General features: G+C 38.6%; 1 protein-coding gene across 1 annotated transcript in view; it reads left to right on the top strand.

Annotated features, from left to right (window-relative positions):
• Window positions 1-21,088, top strand: part of prim2 (DNA primase subunit 2) — a 54,771-nt gene that overhangs the window by 24,214 nt on the left and 9,469 nt on the right. The window contains exons 9-11 of the mRNA XM_061910373.1: window positions 2,843-2,915; window positions 3,016-3,201; window positions 18,919-19,045. Coding sequence (XP_061766357.1) covers window positions 2,843-2,915; window positions 3,016-3,201; window positions 18,919-19,045 — 386 coding nt within the window. The remainder of the gene's footprint in view (window positions 1-2,842; window positions 2,916-3,015; window positions 3,202-18,918; window positions 19,046-21,088) is intronic.

Consider the following 21,088-nt stretch of genomic DNA (forward strand, 5'->3'; position numbering starts at 1 on the left):
TATGGCCACCATTGGAAAAGTAATTTGCTGAAAGTAAATTAGCTTTTTGTCATCCTTTTGCTTTTATGTGTCCTACCTCCAAATAATTTTAATTGTGTGTAGCTATTTAAACTAAGAACAAACCTAAATTGTTCAGGTATTATGTGATTAACACTTGCATGCACTAAGTGATGTGTAATGTCCAAGCCCTTTCTGCTGTGGTCATGGCTTCAGAAAGTTGTACTTAAGGAGTAGCATCATACATAACATGAGGGTGGCTACACCATTTAACAAGTGAAACAAACACCCCCCCCCCCCCCCACCACACACACACACACACACACATACAACGTCACAATGAAGACACATGGCAACAAGAACAGGAGTACTTTACAGCCAAATATTTTTGGTGACATGCACACATTAATTAAACCTGTTATGTTGTCATTCAAATGATTCAACCTTTTATGATATTAAAATATTATGTTTTTTACTGACTTCAATGATATTCACAACTGTTTAACAAAACTACATGTTCCATGATTTTTCCTGCGAAAAGTCAGTCTCTTAAGGTGACCTATAAGGAATTTTTCTTACTTGTAAGCATTACAAAGTATGTTTGGTTGATACATTTTGTCGCAAGAGTATGAGGAAACACAAAAAGGTTGGATATAGTATCATAATATTTACATATAATCTTGGCATGTGCATAACACCTGTTTTTTATGCAGAATCTGAATCGATCAGAGACTGTCCAGGTGTACCTAATGTTGTGACCAGGTGAATCTATGCAATGTTTATGAGGTCTATTTTCAATTGTGTCTGAAAAAAAGAATAGGGGGATGACTTCAATATATATATTCAAATTAATTATGACAATTTTAAGGTTGGGCGGGGTGTGCTTTATTTTGCAATTTGGGATCCCCAGCAGAAATAAAATTTCTGTAGATATGGGTTATAAATGTGACTGGAGAAAAATTTACTCAAAATTTGCACCAAAACCTATCCATTACATATTATCTAGAACAGTGATTCTTAAACTGTGGTATGAGTACCACTAGTGGTACGCAGGTTTCATCTGGTTGTATGCCAAAGAAGTCTGTATATATGTACTGTATATGGCGTATCATTGTTGATGATGTGCATTGTGTGTAATGTAACAATGGCCGAAAATATTTGTTAAATTACTTGTTTAATAATATTTGTTTAATTACTTGTCTCCCCATGTCTAGCATTAAAAGATTACAGTTGGTATAAAATGCGGCTGCTAGACTTTTGACAAGAACAAGAAAGTTTGATCACATTACGCCTGTACTGGCTCACCTGCACTGGCTTCCTGTGCACTTAAGATGTGACTTTAAGGTTTTACTACTTACGTATAAAATACTACACGGCCTAGCTCCATCCTATCTTGCCGATTGTATTGTACCATATGTCCCGGCAAGAAATCTGCGTTCAAAGGACTCCGGCTTATTAGTGATTCCCAAAGCCCAAAAAAAGTCTGCGGGCTATAGAGCGTTTTAATTTCGGGCTCCAGTACTCTGGAATGCCCTCCCGGTAAAAGTTTGAGATGCGACCTCAGTAGAAGCATTTAAGTCTCACCTTAAAGCTCATTTGTATACTCTAGCCTTTAAATAGACTCCCTTTTTCGACCAGTTGATCTGCCGTTTCTTTTCATTTTCTCCTATGTCCCACTCTCCCTTGTGGAGGGGGTCCGGTCCGATCCGGTGGCCATGTACTGCTCGCCTGTGTATCGGCTGGGGACATCTCTGCGCTGCTGATCCGCCTCCGCTTGGGATGTTTTCCTGCTGGCTCCGCTGTGAACGGGACTCTCGCTGCTGTGTTGGATCCGCTTTGGACTGGACTCTTGCGACTGTGTTTGATCCATTATGGATTGAACTTTCACAGTATCATGTTAGACCCGCTCGACATCCATTGCTTTCCTCCTCTCCAAGGTTCTCATTGTCATCATTGTCACCGACGTCCCAGTGGGTGTGAGTTTTCCTTGCCCTTATGTGGGCCTACCGAGGATGTCGTAGTGGTTTGTGCAGCCCTTTGAGACACTAGTGATTTCAGGCTATATAAGTAAACATTGATTGATTGATTGATTGACAAAACTTCACACTGTTTTTAATGAATACTTAAGTCTAATATTCTACTGTATTTTAAATATTGGTCATTATGGTGGTACTTAGAGAGCAAAGTGTTTTTTGAGGTGGTACTCGGTGAAAAAAGTTTGAGAATCACTAATTTTGTGTGAATGTGAGTGTGAATGTTGTCTTTCTATCTGTGTTGGTGCTGCGATGAGGTGGCGACTTGTCCAGGGTGTACCCCGCCTTCCGCCCGATTATAGCTGAGGTAGGCACCAGCGCCCCCCACGACCCCAAAGGGAATAAGCGGTAGGAAATGGATGGATGGATGGAAGTGTTTTAAATGTAGATTAAAATCATCATAAATATCCTTTATATTAATTCAAAGAGACCGCTTTCGTTCACAATTTAACGGGGTTGGCGTGTCCAGAATCTGGAATGAGGATACGAATAACAGAAACGAGCTTATCAACGCCAAGTGCATAGAAAAACACTTGAGCGCATACGGGAGAATCAGCACGAATCAAATCAAACTTTATTTATAAAGTACTTGTCATACACAGGCAAGTGGCTAACACAAAGTGCTGTACAAAAACAATAGAGGAAGATAATGAAAAACACATACACACACACACGGCACTATTGCCAATAGCAAAACCCAAACAAACATGGCAAGTCACTGAGGATTTGAGAAAAACTCCATATTTGAGGCTTTTAGTGCACAATTTAAATGCAACTAAACTAATATTTACACCCTTTTTTTTTTTTACCAGTAATTCCTATTTGGGACAAGACTACAGCATCCAAAAAAATGTTGGTAAAATCTCCTTGGAACAAATAGATCCGGTAAGTGGGTAAGAAACCACATACAAGTAGTATGTAGTTTCATGTTAAATAACGCAAAAGAGATTATGACTGAAGTGTGTTTGTTGTCGGCCACCTTTAGCTCTCAGGCAAGTCCTTCCCCCTGTGCATGAGGCAACTTCATCAGGCCTTAAGGGACAACCACCATCTGCGCCACGGCGGTCGCATGCAGTACGGCCTCTTCCTCAAAGGCATCGGCCTCTCTTTGGAGCAGGCCTTGCAGTTCTGGAGGTTGGAATTCACCCGAGGCAAAGTGGACTCAGACAAGGTATTATTTTATTGTGCTTTTTGCTTGTATGACTTCCATCAATGCATCACTTTTGATAAATGAGGCGAAGGATTTTGATTGCTGCTTTCAACTGTCTTGAGCTTGCCTGACACATTAATGGTGTTGCTGTGCCGAAGGTGACCGCTTTGGTCATTATGTGCTCCAAGATGTCTGCATGATGTTTTGAAAGCACATATTTCAGGATAGACTCTGGCAAATGTTTTTGTTTTACATTTGACACAAGCTTGAAAAATGAATCCACAAAGTCACTGATCATGTATCAGTTTAGTGTTTTTGACTGTAGATTAAAGTGGTAGAAAGTGTGGTCCTACACAGTTAAATATTTATTCTAAGAAGAAATCATTGCAAAACTAATAAAACATTCTTGTAAAATCAGTGGGCCCTTAGATTCGGAGCTATGCATTACATCCAAACACACAGGAAAACTGCAATGAAATATTAAAGTCCACCTCACTGCGTCTTCATACCACATTGAGCAGTCTTCTCATAATTGGACACAAGGGATGTAAGAAACATTTTTGCTTGTTTTGGGTGTGATCATATGTTAGAAAGACTCCAGTATGAATAATTGTACTCAAATACACTTTTTCCTCACCCAGTATCAGATGTGTTTAAGTGCCGTATGTAATATATCGCAACAAAACATGTAAAGTCCACCATATGAAAAGCAGGATCCATCCATCCATCTATTTTCTTTTGCTTAGCTGAGGTCGTTGCCAATGTGAGCATTGAAATCCCACAGAGTAGGGCTGGGCGATATGGCCTTTTTTGATTATCTCGATTTTTTTTAGGCCATATCGCGATACACGATATATATCTCGATATTTTGCCTCAGCCTTGAATGAACACTTGATACATATAATCACAGCAGTATGATGGTTCTATCAGTCTACATTAAAACACTTGCCCATACTGCATTAATATATGCTCATTTTAAACTTTCATGCAGAGAGGGAAATCACAACTAAGTCAATTGACCAAAAGTGTATTTATTAAACAGTTATTAAGCAGTGGCACACACATTTATGTCATTTCCAAAACAGAAAGTGCAAGATTATTAGAGACATTTTAAAACAAGCTAATAGAGCACTTTTGTGCATGATGTCACTAAGATCATTTATCATTAGTAAATATAAGAAAGAAGAGCAAACATTGTTTTAGAAAGACAATAATATATAATATGTATATAAATACAATTTATGATTTCATAATTATACATATAGGTTATATTAAAATGTATATATTACCACTTTATATGGAATTTAAATAAATTGTGTATATATTATAAATATATATATATATATATATAAGTGTACAAATGTATATGTTTGATTTAAATGTTAAACTGTATATGAGACGTGTGCTACATATATGTTGCTTATATATTGTTTAAAAAAAAAAGTAATATATATATATATTTTTTTTGTGGATTTTATATATTTTGAACCTTGTTCTTGTTGTGATGGGGTAGGTTTATATAAGCGTTGCTTCAACCTACACCCTTTCGGCTCAATCATTGCTCAAATGAGTGTTTTTTTTTTTTTTCTTTTTTTGTTGTTGTGTTTTCTTTTATGTGAAGATTGCCGAAATAAATAAATAAATAAATAAAAATAAATAAATAAGATGACATATCAAAACAACACTAAATCAAAGTGCACTTTTTGTACAGAAAGCCACTACAATAGTTTAAAACAAATAAAGTGCACTTTTGTGCAAGATTTTGTGGGCGTGTGGCACCGAATGGAGATGTTGATTCGCGGAGTAAGCGCTCTTCATTCTCTAGCAGGTGACTTTTCAAATGATGCTACATATTAGCAGTAATGCTACTTTTCGTAGCAACGCTTTCGCACCACACTTGACAAATTACGGTTGTCTCTTCAACGTATTCCCACTTGAAGCCAAACCACCGTCAGATGATGGACCCTCTGCTGTTTTTCTTGGGAATAAATTCTTCCTTCATTTGTTACCAGATTGGCACCTTCTTTCTCTCGTATTACCACTCGCATGGCTCCGCAAGCATCACAGCTAACGTTACCCATGCTGCTACCTCTCTGCTCCGCGAGGGCGTATACGTATGTGACGTGTGACCTATGTAAGAAGGTGCGCTCACTGTCTGTGAGAAGGAGACACAAGAAGGAGTGGGAAGAGCCTGTAGTGTAATGACCGCAGCTAAAACGTACACTCGAATATCATGATATAGTCATTTTCTATAGCTCTCAAACCCCTAATATTTCGAGTATATCGATATATCGCCCAGCCCTAATCCAGAGCATCTAAAGAATCACCTGGGGATCACAGAATTTATAATTAGGGCTTACATAATTTTGATGATTAACTTGTGTGATGACTGTATTATGTTGATAGTATATATTTGTACCATGAATTGATTAACGTGGACCCCGACTTAAACAAGTTGAAAAACTTATTCGGGTGTTACCATTTGGTGGTCAATTGTACGGAATATGTACTGTACTGTGCAATCTACTAATAAAAGTATCAATCAATCAATCAATGTAGGAAATGCCTTACAAAGCATCTTAAAAATGGTAAAAATCTTCAGGTGGCGATTTCCCCTGAACTCCCAAAAGGGCCCCCGTGTCCCCCAGCTGATAATTTTCCAATTTTTTTTTTACCTCGCTGGGGTTTCTGGAGTTTGAGTAGATCAAGCAGAAATTTCTCCACATCGCGCACCAGCTGAAGCTCCCACCCCAGCGAGGTGACGTTCCACCTACTACGAGCTATCTTTTGTAGCCGAGAATCGTCAGTACCTTGGTTGAGCATTTAATTGATAAACCTGGCCAAGGCCAGCCGAGGCCAAGCCTACTTTCTATTTACTTCCAGAGACGCAGAGCATCCAATTGGCTGGACAAAGTGGAGCAATTATCCAACGACTGTATAGTTTTAATGCAGTGGAAAAACCCTATCTATGAAGTCCATAGATGCTCAGTTTCAATACCGGTTAATGCACTGTGACGCTACCACAATGAATGAGAAGAAAGTTGCCTCAAAAGCTGCAAAGGTAGCTTATTCTGAACAAAAGTTGAACGTATTCTGGCAAATATTTAGTCAATGAACTGCCAACACAAGTACTTTTTGACCACTTATTTATTTTGACATTTTGGGAGATGCTGAACTTCTCTTGCAGTCTCAGAAGAATCGTCATTGCCAGGGATAGGTACTGAATTCAGTAATTTTATAGGCACTGATCGAGTTCCATCAGTACTAAAAATCAAAGTGTAGCTAATTTGGGATGTTTCCTCGCTCACAGCAATAATGTTTTATATTCAACAAATAGTTTTCAACAGACACTAAAATAGTGTGTTATTTTTTTGTGCTATGGCGCCATTTTGTGGACGATTTTGCCTACACACTTCAGGCGCTGCGGTTTGAAATGTACTTCCTGTTTCGTCCCTTGAACCGTAAAGTATATCATGTTTCATCTATATTTGTCTGTAGCGTTTCTGCTTCAAAGGATTCTTCTTTCATCACTCCAAGCAGTTTTTGTAAAACAATTCGCATTTACTGAAGCGTCCCTTGTGTAATGTCTTTAGGAGTGTGTTCATGCATGTTTGTTCAGTACGTGGTATCGTAATGTACTCAAGCCAGCATTGTTAGCATTATTGAATATGCGAACACATCTACCAGTGTCGTGTTTGTATCATTAACTTACAATGACATTCTTTTTATATGGTGTCAGTTTTGTAAATTCACCAAACGGCATTGTTGAGTTAATGAGTCTGTATAGCTGATTGGAGAACAAGCTTCCGCAGCTAGTGGGTTCATGATGATGACATCTGTTTTTTTTTTGATCAGGCGTTTTACTGCCATGTGACAGGCATTGTTTGAAATCAATCAAGGTATGTAAAGAAACATTTACAAAATCGTTTGTACTGGTATATATCTGCAGCTTATGGTTCAATGCAGCTAATATATTTAAAAACTAGGGCTGGGCAACGATTAAAATTTTTAATCGAAGTTAATCGCACTATTTCTCCGATTAATCGCGATTAACTGCATTGTATACGCAAAGCCCAATAATGAATTCAAAAGTAGTGTGTAATGCACCTTTATTGGAATATTCTCCCACATGAACAAAAGCGCCAAAACATTTGTTGTGCAAACACAATTTAAATCAGTCCTTGTTAAACAGTAGCAGTTAAATAGCTTATTTTATGAAAATCAACTCAAGAAATGTAAATACAAACATTTAAGCTTATTTCCACTGCCAGGGTATTTAAGTTATCCTGTTTGTTATGGAAAATAAATATAATCTACATACAAATCTCTGAGCCACAATCATAACATCTGAACAGGCAATTTCTGAGGTAACAGCAGAAACATTTTTTTTTTATCAGGGTCTTATGTTTAAAAAAACTATATTATAGGTAGTGGGCTGTTTTAGGGAATTTTTGATCAAATTTTCCGTTGTAGCAATATTAATAATGTTGTGTTTATGCTGCGTAGTGCACTTAAAATAATTATGACCATATCTAGGAATTTATATGATGGGAATTTTCCGATTGTTTGCTTGGTGTTTTGATAAACTGAACGCATATACATGGTACTATATTGTGATGTTATGAGCCAGGGAAAAAAAGAACTACCCTACCCCAGCATGCAACAGGAGTGACGAGCATGCGCGGTAGCCCGGTATAGGTTGTGTCGCCATGACGGCATCTTGTATGTTGTGATATGCATGCTCTGAAAGCAAACGTTAAGAACTCAGCCAACACTCCTCGTCTGCATTATTCATAAATAGACAGACAACACAAATACTCCGCTGCTTCACAAGCCGCTGGATGTAGCCGGCAAAGTATTCCCATGCTAGCTAGCCGGTCTAGCAAGCACGCGTCATTCAGTCCAAAACGGCCCGATCTATCCACATCCAGAATTGTCTGGCGGTTGTAAGTGATCCTGGAGTGACCACGCTGTAAGCCAGCCATGAAATCTGCAGAATTGTCCGGTATTTTTGCCAAATGTTCCATCTTTACCAAGAGCTCCTCGACGCCGAAGTACATCCGGGAGATGCCATCTTGTTAAGAAAAGGCGTTAACAAAATAAAAGCATGTAAACAACATACGCAAATGTGCGATAGAATAATTGTCGGCGTTAATAGATTGATGAGTTAACGCGTAATTAACGCATTAATTTGCCCACCCCTATTAAAAACATTTGTTTATTAAACAATTTGGTGGGTGCAGCTTAAAATCCGGGGCACTCTACTGCCCAGAAAGTAAGATACAATACTTACAGTACAAACACTTTTTAGGTGCAACAAAAGATTAGATTCAGCTCAATGGCAAAGACTACGCCCAGTACAAACATTTTTTAGGTGCAACAAAAGATTAGATTCAGCCCAATGGCAAAGACTACGCCCTGACTGGACAACACAGGGTAATCTATAGGCTACTGTCATCCAACATCTTGGAATTGCAACTGCATGCAGAATCTATTATATTAATACTTGCAAATGAAGTGTAAGACATCTATATATAACTAGATACAACAACTGGATAGCACAGTTATCAGCTTACTTATAAAGGGGCCCGATTATGCAAAACCAACTTTACTTACCTTTTAAGAGGGCTGCAATCACGTGACCTAGAGGCAAGCTCCCCCTAGGCTGCAATTTGGTCACCCCTGTTCTATTATACTGATGGACGAGCCTGTCCACCTCATGCTTTGTTGCAAATTTGTAACTTGAGTTGTGCTGAGTTGTATGAGGCACTTGTACACATTTTCTCACACACTAACATGATCAAATGTTGATTTGATTGCGTGTTTCTCTTTACCACCATCACGTAAAAGTCCTATAGTGAAGCCCTAGAGCAGAAAAATAAAAAACTTTAAACAAGATGCAGTGTATTCTGTCTCGGTAGTGATGCATGCAAATATATCTCATTCTTCATTCTTATTGTAAAGAATAGGTCTTGCTGCCTGCAGCTGACTTGTCGTCTAATGTAATACCTGTGGGAGAACGAATACAGATGTGTTACCATCGGTCTTCTGTGAAAATCCACTTTCAGCAATGTCAGTAGTAGTTGTTTGTTAGAGTTTTGTATTTTCTAAAAAACACAAATTATCCCTGGTGTCATGCTTCAATGTCCTGCTGCTTTCCAAAAAACACACCAGCAGAATAATTAACAACTTGCTCATCAGTTTCCCCCTGCTGTCCTTCTTGTCTTCCACCATCTGGTCGTCGGGAAAAATTCACGTGCGTGCTCGAGCTTACTGCGGGCGTCTTTCGCTCCATGTTCAATTCCCAAATGTGTAACGGTGTTGTTTTTTTACCCACTGCAACACTGCACTGGACACGCTGTTGTGTGTTGTGTCAGTTGGTGGTCTTTTTGGTGGGCTGCACAAAGCCGCTTCATTAGTATGCGACATGCACAGGGAAAATGATGGGAGCCAGCAATGCCGGAAGGGAGGCCCTGAGGGAAAGTGTGGGGAAAATGAAAATCTGTATACACTGTGAATTGTTCTTTTATAGGAATTTGACTGTGGGATGTCTTTGTAAAACATGTGTCGGAACACATCTAGAGCATCATGCTGTGTGTGTCTTGCAGAGACAGCAAGTTTAATTGATTTGCACAACTTGACAGCAATATTAATTTTACAGGCAGCATTTCCTCTCAGGTGTCTTTCCAACAATAGTTGTAAATATGCCTTAAGCTCTCTCATAACTGTTCACTCATGCTTTATTACCAGTGCACTTTTTTACATTGCCAGTGTGTAGGGATGTACAGTATACCGGTGCTAGTATATTATCATAGTACTAATGAATCAAAAACAGTACTATACTGTATTTGAAAAGTACCGGTTCACCAGATTTTTTTTTTTTTTTCGTCTTCATGTCCTGACATTGCTGGTTTTACAAGCTGAGGAGCATGTTTGGCAGTGCACATACACAGAGTCCTTACAAACAGACACAGTGTGTAGACAGAAAAGGGAGAATGGATGCATTTTGGCTTAAAAATTGACAATAAAGGTGAGGTTATAACACTGAAACGCCCTCAGGAAGAGATGCTTTAAGAGATGGTTAGCTACAGTAGCTAGCAGCTAACATCCATCCACGGTCGGCAGTGTTTTAGCTACTTCTTAAATCACTAATCTTCGCCTCCATGGTAACAAAGTAAGTTTCTTCCAAGTATCATCCCTGCAGAACGAGGAATAGCTAAACTTGTTTCACTACACACCGTAGGAGGATAGCTCATCAGTGTCACAATATAAACAAATAAAATGGGTGGATCTACACCTGACATCCACTGTAGTGATACCAAGTAGAAGAGTGTATCTGGTCGATACTACTTTGATTACAACAATATTTTTTATCGTCACAAAATATTCTTTCTTTAAAATTCTTATTATATTCATAAACTCAGGAAATATGTGGACACATGAAGACTTTGAATATGACCTATGTATGATCCTGTAACTTCTTGGTATCGGATCGATACCTAAATTTGTGGTATCATCCAAAGCTAATGTAAAGTAACAAAACAACAGAGGTATAAGTGACTATTACATTTTAACAGAAGTTTGGATAGAACATGTTAAAAGAGAAAGTAAGCAGATATTAACAGTAAATGAACAAGTAGATTAATAATAAATGTTAACAATTTGTCCATCATAATGTTGACAAAATAATAGAATGATAAATGACACAATATGTTACTGCATACGTCAGCAGACTAATTAGGAACTTTTGTTTGCTTACTTACTACTAAAAGAAAAAGTTGTCTAGTATGTTCACTATTTTATTTAAGGACAAAATTGTTATTCGATAGTAATTACAGACATATGTTTAATGTACTGTAAGATTTTTTGTTAAAATAAAGCAAATAATGTAATTTTTCGGGGCGGAATAGCTCGGTTGGTAGTGGCCGTGCCAGCAACTTGAGGGTTGCAGGTTCGATCCCCGCTTCCGTCATCCTAGTTACTGCCGTTGTGTCCTTGGGCAAGACACTTTACCCACCTGCTCCCAGTGCCACCCACACTACTTTAAATGTAACTTATATACTGGGTTTCACTATGTAAAGCGCTTTGAGTAACTAGAGAAAAAGTGCTATATAAATATAATTCACTTCACTTCATGGTCCCCTTTATTTAGAAAAGTATCAAAATACTTTTTGGTAAAATATTGGTTTTGTTACAACCCTACCAGTGTGGAATAGGTCAAAAGACAAACATTACTATTGTTGTGTAACCATATAAAGTACTTTTCTTTGTCTTTTTTTTTTTTTTTACAAAATACTGAATTTATTCCCATGTTAAAAATTTAATTTGATCTCTTTATGTAACTTTTTTTAACGGAAGACAAGGCTAAATATATTACACACACACCAAAAGCATGCCAGGATCAGGCATGCTAATAGCTAAGCTATAACATCAGAAAATATGTTTTTAGTAAAGTTGAAGACGGGTTGATAGAACCACGTTACAGCAAGTAAGTAAGCGGCTAAAAACAAGAAATTAACAAGTAGATTAAGAAGCGTTAGCAAGAGGATAATATACAGTAACAGCAATTGTTTGTGTGTCAGCATTGTCGCACTTAGCACACGACACATAAGAGGAGTGCTGACCGATCCATAAATTGTGGTGTTGGTACCACAGGTAGTATCAGTATCTCGATACAGGAGTGATTAGATAAGTAGATTTTTTTTTTTCCCAATACATTTTTGTCTCGTTTTTGTTCATGTTTGCAAACTCAGGGTATATATGTCTGGACACAGGGAAAAAAACTAATATTTTAATGAGTAGTTGATGTTCTTGCCTATGTTAAGTTAATGTTTACTATTGGATTTGTTTTGCCCGAACCACCTCACCACATCGAGAGGAGCCAGATGAGGTGGTTCGGGCATCTGGTCAGGATGCCACCCGAACGCCTCCCTAGGGAGGTGTTTAGGGCACGTCCAACCGGTAGGAGGCCACGGGGAAGACCCAGGACACGTTGGGAAGACTATGTCTCCCGGCTGGCCTGGGAACGCCTCGGGATCCCCCGGGAAGAGCTAGACGAAGTGGCTGGGGAGAGGGAAGTCTGGGTTTCCCTGCTTAGGCTGTTGCCCCCGCGACCCGACCTCGGATAAGCGGAAGATGATGGATGGATGGATTTGTTTTGCTTAAACAATTGTGTTATAAAGAGAATAAGTAAATAGTTTATATAGTGTGTTGATAGTGTTTAACTGTTTAAAACAATCACTATAAATACATGGAAAAGTTAACAGTTCATACATGTGATCTGTATTGTTATCGGCTGATCTCACTCAAGGATTATTGAAATTAGCAGCATAAAACCGATTAAATTGTATTACCAGCACCCAGCTCTAATATTTGTACACTCACTTTTTACATGATTAATAGACTTTAGCCATATGTCTGTCTATTGCACAGGGAACAAAAATGCCTCCTAAAGTTGGACATATTTGCAAACTCAATATTCCAGGGACAGTATAGGAAATAATGTAAAATGAGAGGTTGATTGGCAACACTAAATTGGCCCTTTTGTGTGAATGTGAGTGTGAATGTTGTCTGTTTATCTGTGTAGGCCCTGTGATGAGGTGGCGACTTGTCCAGGGTGTACCCCGCTTTCCGCTCGAATGCAGCTGAGATTGGGTCCAGCACCCCCCACTACCCCGCAAGGGATAAGCGGTAGAAAATGGATGGATGGATAGAGTTCCAATCTCAAACTTTGATTGAAAAGGTTTAACAATTAACTGCAAAATCACAACAAAATCTCTTTCCTCCTTTATTTTGTGGTTATGCTTCTGCAGTGTGTGACCTTAAGAAGTGTAACTTTTTAACTCGTAAATATATAACTTGCTTGTGCTATATTAATCTGGTACCTTGCTTGAGCGTGCACATGCCTGTGGTGTAGATTATCTATGGAAGTATTTTAATGAAATTACTTCCAAAGACAGATTGGACCTAGAGGGAAATCAGTCACTATGGACTGTGCCTAAGAAGCCATGCCAAGTTTATACATACACACTTGCACATAATCCCTTTGATTGTGTCCTATTTCGCCGTCTCCAACGCCGCAGGTTTTTGTAAATGCGTCCTCATGTAGGGGGGTGGATGATCAAGTGAGCCAAGATGCTTCGTGAGATGCAGCTCGCCTGCTTTAATTCATCTTTTGTACTCCTGTTTTTTCATTTTTTCTTCCTTCTTAGATGTTTTAAACTCTTCCAATTTGGAGGTCAGCTATATTAGGGTACATCCAGGATTATCGTTAACGCAGTTGGAGATTAAATGACGAACTCTAAACTAATTTTTCCCCCCACCTCGGGCCACACGAGCATTACAGGCCTGTCCTTATCACACTTTCAGTGGGAAGTAAAATAACACCAAAGAATTACAATAAAAGTTGTACAAATTGGAATTCCACTAAAACCAGGGTAGCATGAAAGGGATGATATCAAATGTGTGTCTAAGCATTTTTGTGATTTTTGGTTAAACTACCACATAATCGTACCAGTGATTTGTAAAGTGTAACAATAACCATAGAACCAGTGGTTGCCGTATGACTAACATTACAATTGTAATAGTAGATGGCATTATACATCGCAATGGTCAACTATGTAGTGGTATTCTAAAGAGACTCACCTTCCAGGTAGAAAAAAGTAATCTCACTTGTCTAGGGCTGGGTGATCTGGAACAAAAGCGATATACCGATATTTCAATCGGCTACATCTGTATTAAAACTTACGTACATTGCAAAGCTCCATAGTCTATGGAGCTTCTTTTATGATGCTATTAAACATACTTGGTGGTCAGACATTATGTCGCGGCGCAGAGAAGAGCAAACAGCGCCGTAACAAAGGCAGCATCAAAAGATAATACCGTATTGTCCAGACCAGTGGTTCTCAACCTTTTTTCAGTGATGTACCCCCTGTGAACATTTTTTTAAATTCAAGTACCTCCTAATCAGAGAAAATAAATTTTGGTTGAAAAAAAGAGATAAAGAAGTAAAATACAGCACTATGTCATCAGTTTCTGATTTATTAAATTGTACAACAGTGCAAAATATTGCTAATTTGTAGTGTTTTTTCTTGGACTATTTGGAAAAAAAGATCTAAAAATAACTAAAAACTTAAAACATTTAAAAATAAACAAGGGATTCAATTATAAGTAAAGATTTCTACACATAGAAGTAATCATCAACGTAAAATGCCCTCTTTGGGGATTGTAATAGAGATCCATCTGGATTCATCAACTACATTCTAAACATTTCTTCACAACAAAGAAATATTTAACATCAATATTTATGGAACATGTCCACAAAAGTTCTAGCTGTCAATACTGAATATTGCATTGTTGCATTTCTTTTCACAGTTTATGAACTTACATTCATATTTTGTTGAAGTATTATTCAATAGATATATTCATAACAGGTTTTTGAATTGTTGCTATTTTTAGAAAATTTTAAAAAATCTCACGTACCCCTTGGCATACCTTCATGTACCCCCATTTGAGAACCACTGGTCCAGACTATAGAGCCCACCTGTGTAGAAGCCGCACACACTAAATTTTAATAGAAAAAAAAATAAATATATATATATATATATATATATGTATGTATGTATGTCTTGATTGGATTATCCAGAGAATAGTGCTCGATACCGGGGTAGAGCGCAATATGTAGGTGTGGGAAACATCACAAGACTACTTCATCTCTACAGAACTCTTTCATGAGGGGTTCCCTCAATCATCAGGAGATTTTAATGGAAGCATTCACATACAATGGTGCCCTATACAAACCATTGTATGTGAATGCTTCCATTAAAATCTCCTGATGATTGAGGGAACCCCTCATGAAACAGTTCTGTAGAGATGAAGTAGTCTTGTGATTTTTCCCACACAAATATTTCTGTTTAAACAGAGCCTGTCACTCGGCAGTAAAATAGCTGATCAAACAAAATAGAAGTAATTGTCATGGACCCACCAGCTGCAAATGCCAGCTCTCCCATCAGCTATCCATCCATCCATTTTTTACCGCTTATTCCCTATTGGGGTCGCGGGGGGCGCTGGCGCCTATCTCAGCTACAATCAGGCGGAAGTCGGGGTACACCCTGGACAAGTCGCCAACTCATCCCAGGGCCAACACAGATAGACAGACAACATTCACACTCACATTCACACACTAGGGCCAATTTAGTGTTGCCAATCAACCTATCCCCAGGTGCATGTCTTTGGAAGTGGGAGGAAGCCGGAGTACCCGGAGGCAACCCACGCATTCACGGGGAGAACATGCAAACTCCACACAGAAAGATCCCGAGCCTGGGATTGAACCCAGGACTGCAGGACCTTCGTATTGTGAGGCAGACGCACTAACCCCTCTCCCACCGTGAAGCCCCAATTTGTTATATATCCATCCATCCATTTTTATGCGGATTGGATTTTAGCCTATTTAATAACATGTATGTAATTTATTAATTGTTTTTTTTGCATCCTAATTTGTAATGATCGGCTGGTTTTAGATGGCCACCAATGCAACTAATGGGAGTGAGCCATTCTGCTTTATATCACTGAAAGAATGCATCTGAAAACAATACTTCATTTACGTTCTGCAACTTGCAGAATTTCAAGCTGTAGCGGCATTGTTATTGTATGAGTAAACACTTAGGTACTGTTTTTCTAGCATAGTAGCACATCGCCTTGCTCCGTGAGACACTCTGTCTCACACTGCTAAACTAACTTTTGTGTCAACAGCTGTATCACTTTTGAGTTTGCAATGCAGAACACAATGCGATATGACACCAATCTGTACCGACTGGAAAGCATGAACAATCACTTTACAGTATATGTAAAGCATAAGCCCACATTTCATGTTTTGTTTGTACACAGCTGGCTGGACAGTGTATGTAGTTGTACTAACAAGCATGATGTGCTGCATGTATCATGATTGGTTTTATAGTGACTTACTTGACGGACAGTTGTCTGTTTGGGTAAAGTAAGTAGAAAATATTTCTACAACTGCAGGGTTTGTTAGTTTCTTGATCAATGTCCTCCTGGTCAGATACAAGAGGCCTTCCAATCGATAATAACATTATGTGCCGTTGTGTGCTGAGTGCAGCAGAAGCACTCCATTTTTGTCTGCATAACAACACCAAGTCATGACTCTCTTGCCTCCCTCCCCTTCTCTCACCAGTTATAAAGGTTCAGCCTTTTGTTGTGTTCGCTCAGCTTCTATAACCAGTAGTTATATAAGCTGTATAACATATGTGTTTTTTGACAGGAGGAACACACATTTGTTGACGGTAGTAAGCACGTAGCTATGAGCAATGAAGTCAATGCGCCAATGATAGAAGTTTCGCTAAAGCCTAAAATAATACAATGTGGTAAATATTGTACATATTGTTATGAACGTGTCTGTTACTACGTTACACATTACAGCATGTGTGTAAAACGTTGATGGAGGGATTTAAGTTGTTTTAGCGGGCTTTTAGGGAAACGTAAGTGACTCCTATTAGCTGCAATGTTAGCCGCACCTTGCCAGCATTTTCTTTTTCATCTTTAGAATCGTAAAAAGAAAAAGACGTGTGTTCTTGTCTCATGATTGTGAATGATGAGCAAAATTCCCCCCCCCAAAAGTGCAGTTCCTCTTTAATACAGTCAAATAGTAAAGTTACTTAAAATCTTTTCTGTACACATTTATAAAGGTGATAGCTTGACTCCGGAACACATTATTTAATTGGTTTTATTTTTTTGTGGTAAAATATTATAAGTATAGTTTATAAGTTTTACAATGTTGTGGTCATTTTATGTTTACACCTATGGCAGATAGCACTTTTTTATGACACACTTTTTTAAATATCTGCAAAAAAGATGTCAAATCAAGATGCATAGAGCAGTGGTTCTCAAATGAGGGTACGCGTACCCCTGGGGGTACTTGAAGGTATGCCAAAGGGTAAGTGAGCTTTTTTTTAAATATTCTAAAAAATAGCAACAATTCAAAAATCCTTTATAAATATATTTATTGAATAATACTTCAACAAAGTGGGGCGATTTAGCTTGGTTGGTAGAGTGGCCGTGCCAGCAACTTGAGGGTTGCAGGTTCGATTCCCGCTTCCGCCATCCTAGTCACTTTCGTTGTGTCCTTGGGCAAGACACTTTACCCACCTGCTCCCGGTGCCACCCACACTGGTTTGAATATAACTTAGATATTGGGTTTCACTATGTAAAGCGCTTTGAGTCACTAGAGAAAAAGCACTATATAAATATAATTCACTTCCACTTCACTTCACAAAATATGAATGTAAGATCATAAACTGTGAAAAAAGTGACACAATGCAATATTCAGTGTTGACAGCTAAATTTGTTGTGGACATGTTCCATAAATATTGATGTTAAAGTTTTCTTTTTTTCTGAAGAAATGTTTAGAAATTAAGTTGATGAATCCAGATGGATCTCTATTACAATCCCCAAAGAGGGCACTTTAAGTTGATGATTACTTCTATGTGTAGAAATCTTTATTAGGGACCGATGTCCCTTTGGGACAGAGGACCCTATTGAATTTCTAAGGTTTTATCATTATTCTTTATTATTATTATTATACCGCCGCCTCTATGAGCTGTATTTTGACCCCCTTAACATGCTTCAAAACTCGCCAAATTTGACACACACATCAGGACTGGCGAAAATTGCGATCAAATCAAAAAAACCAAAACCCCAAAACACAAAATTGCGCTCTCCCGCCCCTAGGAAGAAAACACAGACAAAACGGTCTCTAACTTCCAGTAGGAATGTCATAGAAACATGAAACAAAAACCACAATGTAGGTCTCAGTTAGACCTATATTTCATCCACTGACCGCCCCAGCTAAAATCAACAGGAAGTTTGCCATTCCCACTTCAATACAACAGCTGCATTCCTTTCACAATTCATTATAGTCTCAAAATGGTGGCACCTAGGCGTCCTTATTAAATGCCCAAGCCCCTTTACAACTGTTATTTCTTTGTCTTTTTTTTAACCAAAAATGCTTTGCTCTGATTAGGGGTTACTTGAATTAAAAAAATGTTCACTGAAAAAAGGTGGGGACCACTGGCATAGAGGGACACCATTATATATATAGCAGGTGGAATTTGTTGTCAAGAATCATTGTTTTTGTCATACATGAAATGATGTTGGTGTCTACACACTTTAAGCACACTTGAGTAGCCACGTGGTGTCAAAGTTCATCTTAATAAAAGAGGTTGGGGGGTGTTGCACTCCAGACTGCCTCTAATGTATCCTGAGAGGCTCTCAATAATTAATATAAGAGATTTATCGTACTTGGAGAAGACTTGATGTGTTTTAAATTGCATGCTTAGATTGTTACATTAGCAAGTTCAAGGGCTTTATTGCGCCATGAATGGGTTATTACATGTGTTTATGTGAGAAAGTAGGAGCAATATACTATTTGAGTTTTACAGGCAAGACACCTTAATTCACTTTTAATGGCTGCACAAAAGGCGCTCCCTCACATTCTTGTGAAGCTCGCATGAACATTTCTGTGTCAAGACAAAAGCACAGGCAGAATAAAATGGCTGTGTTCGCCATAACTCCACCAAATTCACCTACGCCACAGGTTTTCTCTAATAGCTCTATATTTCATTGGGGGTCAACAACAGTGTCAACACTGACATGATGTATAACAATGTCTCTTTTCACCCCAACCTTGTCCCCCCTCACCCTTTCCTCCCTGGTCTCTCTCTGCAGTTTGACAAAGCGTACGCTTACAGCATCCGCCACATGTTTGGCAAAGAAGGCAAGAGGACAGACTACACTCCTTACAGCTGCATGAAGGTGATTTTGTCGAACCCACCCAGTCAAGGCGACCATCACGGTGAGTTGACAGCTGCGAGATGGAACAGCGAATCAGACACAGGAAATGGAAAATAGATTTTTTTTTTTATTATCACTATTTGGGGTAAACCTCCTAGACAAGGACTATTCAACTGGTGGTTGGGACTGACAACATACGGGTCCCCGAGTTCACTTGACAACTTGGGAGACAAACATTTTTGCAGCAAATTCCTAAAAACACCTGAGTGCTCCTGTTGTATAGAAGAACTTGGACCATTGTAAACACATTGGCAGATCATTGCATTGATATTTTAACCTTTCTCGCAAACACAGGCATTCTTCAAGGCACCCCTTTATTTCTTCTCCATTTTGGCAGTTAAACGTTTTTTTTCGTAATCTGATTTATGTAACTAAGGTTGCTGTAGCTTGTTTACTTCAGATGTAGTCAGTAGTCATTTGTTCAGCTTCTGTAGTTGTACTAGTAGTGTTCCTTAAAGGCCTATGAAATGAGATTTTCTTATTTAAACGGGAATAGCAGGTCCACTCTATGTGTCATACTTGATCATTTCGCGATATTGCCATATTTTTGCTGAAAGGATTTAGTAGAGAACATCGACGATAAAGTTCGCAACTTTTGGTCGCCAATAGAAAAGCCCTGCCTTTACCGGAAGTATGTGCGTGTGACGTCACAAGTAGCAGGGCTCCACACATATTCACATTGTTTATAATGGGAGCCACCAGCAGTAAGAGCATTTCGGACAGAGAAAGCGACAATTTCCCCATTAATTTGAGCGAGAATGAAAGATTTGTGAATTAGGGTATTGATAGTGAAGGACTAGAAAAAAAAAAGACGGGCGGCGGAAGTGTGAGCGTTTCAGATGTAATTAGACACATTTACTAGGATAATTCTGGAAGATCCTTTATCTGCTTATTGTTTTAATAGTGTTTTAGTGAGATTTTAAAGATTGTAAAGACATACCTCGAGGTTGGATGGCTGCGGTGAACACGCAGTGTCTCAGAGAGAAGCCGAGGAGCCAAACTCACAGCTGCCTTTTTTGACATGACAGCTGCTGCAGGATGACGAATAATCTATTGATGTCTCCGGTAAGATATATATCACAATTTCCCCATCCAAAAACATGCTGGTTGACTTAGAGAAAACATGTTCGCTTGACCGCTCTGTGTTAAAGCTTCACAACAAACAAAGAAACACCGGCTGTGTCTCGGTGCTAAAGACAGCTGCAATCCACTGCTTTCCACCAACAGCATTCTTCTTTATAGTCTCCATTATTAAATGAACAAATTGCAAAAGAATCAGCAACACAGATGTCCAAAATACTGTGTAATTATGCGATTAAAGCAGACAACTTTTAGCTGTGTGTGGTGCAGCGCTAATATTTCCTTACAGTCCGTGATGTCACGCGTACGCGTCATCATTCCGCGACGTTTCCAACAAGAAACTCGCGGGAAATTTAAAATTGCAATTTAGTAAACTAAAATGGCTGTATTGGCATGTGTTGCAATGTTAATATATCATCATTGATATATAAACTATCAGACTGCGTGGTCGGTAGTAGTGGGTTTCAGTAGGCCTTTAAGGTTTAGGTCCGCTCTTTTTAGTCATTTGTACTATTCAACTGCAGGGCTGCGAGTTTAATTTAAAAAACTTGTGAGGTACTCTCATTTTTGCATCTCTTTGACTAACTTTTTAGCAGGAGGTCCTTAAAAACAGCAGCCCCACGGTCCTTAGCTTTCTGGAAATTTGGCCCCCAATACAATTCAGTTGAATATCCCTGCCTCAGAGCCACTTGAAGCTTAGGTCCTTTATGCATGCTCATTCTTTTGTATTAACGTGTCAATAAATGCCAGCAAACAAGCCATTTTTTTCCAAAAAGGTACTTCACTGCTACAATGTTTAATTCAGTATATATTTTTTAGAATTTTAAACATCATTGTTCCCAATGCCATCAAACTGTATAACTCTTCACTGGTGGGGGAGCTTAAAAGGGAATTTACAATCATTATGAAATACATGAAGATGGATGTTTTTTTTTTTTCATTCTAAAATTAAATAAATGCGATC

The sequence above is a fragment of the Nerophis ophidion genome, linkage group LG09 (genome assembly GCF_033978795.1).
Source record: "Nerophis ophidion isolate RoL-2023_Sa linkage group LG09, RoL_Noph_v1.0, whole genome shotgun sequence".
NCBI classification, from domain to species: Eukaryota; Metazoa; Chordata; class Actinopteri; order Syngnathiformes; family Syngnathidae; genus Nerophis; species Nerophis ophidion.